This window comes from Crocuta crocuta, unplaced genomic scaffold (assembly GCF_008692635.1).
Source record: "Crocuta crocuta isolate KB4526 unplaced genomic scaffold, BGI_CrCroc_1.0 C29617832, whole genome shotgun sequence".
Taxonomy (NCBI): Eukaryota; Metazoa; Chordata; class Mammalia; order Carnivora; family Hyaenidae; genus Crocuta; species Crocuta crocuta.
This window is the reverse complement of record NW_027551432.1, coordinates 1-4545: the sequence shown is the minus strand read 5'-3', so window position 1 is coordinate 4545 and position 4545 is coordinate 1. Positions and strand designations below refer to the sequence as shown.

General features: G+C 58.6%; 1 protein-coding gene across 1 annotated transcript; it reads right to left on the bottom strand.

Annotated features, from left to right (window-relative positions):
* Window positions 1-6: 6 nt before the first annotated feature.
* LOC144219155 (extracellular serine/threonine protein kinase FAM20C-like) lies at window positions 7-2446 on the bottom strand (the record flags this gene model as incomplete). Its single annotated transcript, XM_077749097.1, has 4 exons — window positions 7-806; window positions 1133-1214; window positions 1362-1471; window positions 2037-2446. Coding segments are annotated over 4 exons (660 nt in total), but the record flags the coding sequence as incomplete, so codon positions are not given.
* Window positions 2447-4545: the final 2099 nt, after the last annotated feature.

The window sequence follows — 4545 nt, the reverse complement described above, 5'->3', positions numbered from 1 at the left end:
TGCCGAGCACTCGCCTGCGTGCCGAGTGCCCCCCTGCGTGCCGAGCGTGTGCCTGTGTGTCAAGTGCGCGCCTGTGTGCCAAGTGTGCACCGCCTGTGTTCTGAGCGTGCGCCTATGTGCGGAGCCCCCACCTGCGTGCCGAGTGCACCACTTGCGTGCTGATTGCCCACCTGCATGCCGAATGCCCACCTGTGTGCTGAGTGCCCCACCTGTGTGCCAAGCACCTGCCTGTGTCCTGAGTGCATCTGCCTGTGTGCTGAGTGCAGCACAGAGCACCCCTGGGCTGCCCAGAGCCCTGGAAGAAGCACCTCACGTGCACCCTGCTAGAACGCCAGGGCCGTGGAGGCTGGGCAGTGTGGCCTGGCCCCTGAGGTCTTCCAGGCCCTAGGTGGCTGTCCCCAGTGCCCCTGGCAGTGTGTCCCCCGGCAGTGTGTCCCTAGCATCCTAGCAGTGTGGCCTGGCGCCTGCTGTTGCCAGCACTGGACCCAAGGCCTGGGATGAGGAAGGTCCTGGGAAGTAGCCCAGTGTTCTGACCGCTGCTCCAAGCAGGGGCTCATAAATGGAGGGTCCTAGGCAGGCAGAGTGGAGAAGGTGGCAGGCGGTCAGCCCAGCCCAGTGCTGTCTTTCACAGCTGAGAACTTGGCCCCCACATGCCAGCTGTCCAGGTGCCCAGTGCTCACTTCTCTGAGCCATCTGAGCACCGGCAGCTTTTACCCTTTGGGAATGGCGCGTCCTGTGTCCCTGCCAGCTAACCAGGCAGATGGCGCTCTTCAGTGGCCCTGGCCAGCAGTGGCCACAGGCCCTCTCTGTGGGGCAGGGAGGGCCATTTGTCTCAGCTAGCTGAGTCAAATGTCCCAGACGTCCACGTGAGGGTAAAGGCCTCCTCATAGCCCTGTCCTTTTGGGCGAGCACCTACTCTGGGCCTTAGTTTCCCCAGGGCAGCACGGGACATAACAGGACCCACTGCACAGGGTAACCCCAAGGATCAGAAAGAGTAACAGGACAGGCACTTCCTGTCAACAGAAGCCGGAGGTCAGGGGCCAGTGCCCTGCATGGCACACAGAGCGCCCTGGGGAACAGTGTCACCCCGCAGGGTGTGGTCTTCCCAGGTCTGGAGGAGGACACTACTCACCCTCTTCCATTGTCTAAGTGGATGATAAACGTCTCATTCCCAAACTTCTCGAAAGTCTCATAGTGATGGCGGTCCATGTTTCCTGTGACAGAAGCAAAGCTGAGACTCGGGGCTGCCCCTTTCCACCCCCCACCCCCCACCCGTGTGACGCCGGAGTGAAAACGACAGAGCCAAGCGGTTGCTGAGCTGATCACATGCAGGGTGGGGGCTCCGGGTGCAGGTGACATACCCATGAGGAAGTCAAAAATGGTCATGTCCATGACGTCCAGCACACGGTGGCTGCTGTCATAGGGGGGTGTCTGCTTCACCTCCTCGCAGTAGTCAGGATCCACTTCCCACCTGCGGGGAGCCAGCGTGAGAAGTCCGAGTCCCTCCTCTGTGTGGACAGGGAGGCCCGAACCAGCTCAGCACAGCAGGGTTACTGCAGCAACGACTGGGGGTGGAGAGAGGTGTCACCACAGAACAGTGCCACTGGCAGAGGCTGCATTAACAGAAGTATGGGGCTGGGAGGTGAGCAAGCCGTGGCTGGAGGCTGTCATCAGCCCCAGATACCAGGTTTCTGGAGGGTTGCTGGTAGGAAACAGGGTGGGGACACCACGCTCACAGAGACACCTCCATGGAGGGACAAGAAGGGCAAGGAGTGAAACCTGGGCTCAGACACCAAGAGTCTGGGTTTCCGGGCTGGCCGGCACCACTGCAGGGAACACCTCGGGTTCTCAGAGTCAGGAAGCCTCTTCCCGCTGTCTGTTCACAAAGCAGCGGTCTCGCCCGCGTGGGGAGCTGGCGGAGCTGGGCACACCTCCCTGCCCAACCCTCCTTCACACCTGTGGCCCCCGACAGGCCTGAGGCCCCTCTGAGCACAGCTATGTCAGGATGAGGTGGGGTCGGCCCATCCCACACTCACTCTGCCTTCTTGCGCTTGTGGTAGGAGCGCCGCCACGGGTTCCGCCACGTCTTCCTCTTGGCCACGGACAGGTCAGGCAGGAAGGCCGCCAGCGAGCCCTCGATCTGGTCCGGCTTCCCACACAGGGCATGTTCTGTGGAGCAGTAGTAGGAGCACTCGCCGTAGAAGCAGATGTTGTTGGCTGGTGGCGGACGGACACACCGGTGAGTGGGGAGTGACACATTCCATGCCCATCCTCCCTGCACGTCCGCCCGGGCCAGCCCGTGTCCACACCATCCGTCAGACCTCCTCACACCAGATCTCACAGATTGCTGCCACCCTGTGGTATAGAAAACGGAGGCCCAGAGAGGGGGGCTGACCTGCCCAAGGCCACGCAGCTGTGGGAGCTCGGACCAGCCTCTACAGATATTCTAGAGTCAATGTTCAGGGGCTTAAAAAAGCATAAAGAAGGTGCAGGTACTCCACAGCGGGAGAGGATGTCTGCAAATCACAGATCTGACGAGGACCTAGCATTTGGCACGTGTGGCGAACGACTCAAGAATAAAAAGGTAAATAACCCAACTGACAAATGGGCAGAGGGGTTCAACAGATCCTTCTCCAAAGAAAAGACACAAATGGCTAAGGACGTGAAAACATTGGTCGTCAGGGGAATGCACTGGAATCGCAGTGAGACGCCACTTCTTATGTACCAGGCAGGTTTTGATCGAGAGCACAGCCGGTTACAGGTGTTGCTGAGGGTGTGGAGAGACTAGGACCCAGGACAGAGCTGGTGGGCTGCAAACCGGGGCAGCCGCCATGGAAACCTGTTTGGTGGCTTCTCAAAAACTTAGGCCCAGAATGACCACATAACGCAGCACTTCTGCACCTGAGAGACGTGGGCCCATGTCCACATAGCACTGCACACAGAGGGCCACTGCAGCTCTGGTCACAGTGGCCAAAGTGAGGGGACACTCTGAATGTCCATCCAGCAGTGCGTAGATACACACAATGTGGTCCACCAACAACACGGCGTGCTGTTTACCCATGGAAGGAATGAAGCACTGACACACACTTCATCTTGGATGAGCCACGGGAACGTGTGCGGTGAGAGAAGCCAGGCACAGGGCACCACGTGTTGTCAGATCCCGTTCACGTGAAATGTCTAGAACAGGCAGTGGTCCAGAAGTATTGGTGGTTCAGGCGCTTGGGGAGGCGAGTAACTACTGGGGTGAGGATGGCATTCCGGGATTGTCCCAGAATTGCAAAACCACTGAATTGCACACTTTGAGATGATGAGTTTCCTAAGACATAGAGTGGGGCACGCTTAATGTAATCTAACCAAGTGTGTAGGCACAGACTTACAGAAACAAAACCAGATGCCCCGGTCATGTTGCCAAAAAAAGATGATGAATTTCAAAAAGATGAGAGTAATTTATTCTCGCTGCCCAGAAGTTTCCCTGACTTGCTGCTGGAGGCCCGGGAGGTTACCCCCTGCTGGTCAGGGGCACCCTGGCACTTGGGTGTGTATTTACTGATAGACTCTCGTGCTTAGGAAATTGGTCTCTTTGGGGCAGGAACTGTCAGGAGCCTGGGTGTGCAGCAGACAGAGCCACATGCACCGAGTGCGAGCCCCCTCCTATCTGCGTAAATGGCCAGGTCCCCAGACGAGGGGTCTCCTTTCCCGCCACTGTGCACCCTGCCTGTGTCACAGTCACAAGGCTCCCAGGTCTTTGGGCCACGGGCTCTCGCTCCCCATGGCCTCACCAGCCCTTCTCATCACAGTCTCCGTGTCTGGTGGGCGGCCATCCAGAGGGACGGGAAGCCGGTGCAGGGGCTCCGGCCGCACCCCCTGCACACAGCAGGTCTCCACCTGCACTGCCTGCCTCTCTCTTCCTCCCCCGACCTCATGACCCCAGAGCCAGTGCTGGTCATTGCTGGGAGGATGGTCCGGGAACGATCAGTCTGCGGGCTCGCCTGCATGTTGACACAGTCCATCCGCATCCCACCGACACACAATGTACCCTTAACCACGGCAGCTGCTCCAGTTTGGGGGGAAAACCTGTATCTAATCCTGTTGGCTGGAGCTCTGGGATTTGCCGATCTAAGAGCCTAAGCTGGCTCATGACGGCTTCATGCTCAGAGAGAAAGGCGTTTCTTGAGTGCACAGCATTTTCCTCATCAGAGATCCAAATGTGGTTTCTGAAGGAGGGTGAGGCCCGGAACACTTCCCAGGGGTGCGAAACTGGCGTGGTGCTTCACTCCCTCGGGCCTCAGTTTCCCCACCTGAATGAGGGCCTCAGCAGGCCTGCTCACGGGCTGAGTGTTGAACAGGAAATGCGGGTAGCATCAGATGTCTGACGTCACATCAGAGGCCAGTGCAGGTGAACAGTCACTAGTCGCCCCTGCACTTGGACAGGGGTGAGTAAGGGTAGGAAGGGGCATGAGCCCTTTCCATCTCAGTGATGACACCTTAGCAGATGGCGAGGAGAAAGTGGGTGCCAGAGTCAACCCAGGAGAACTGGCTTCCCTG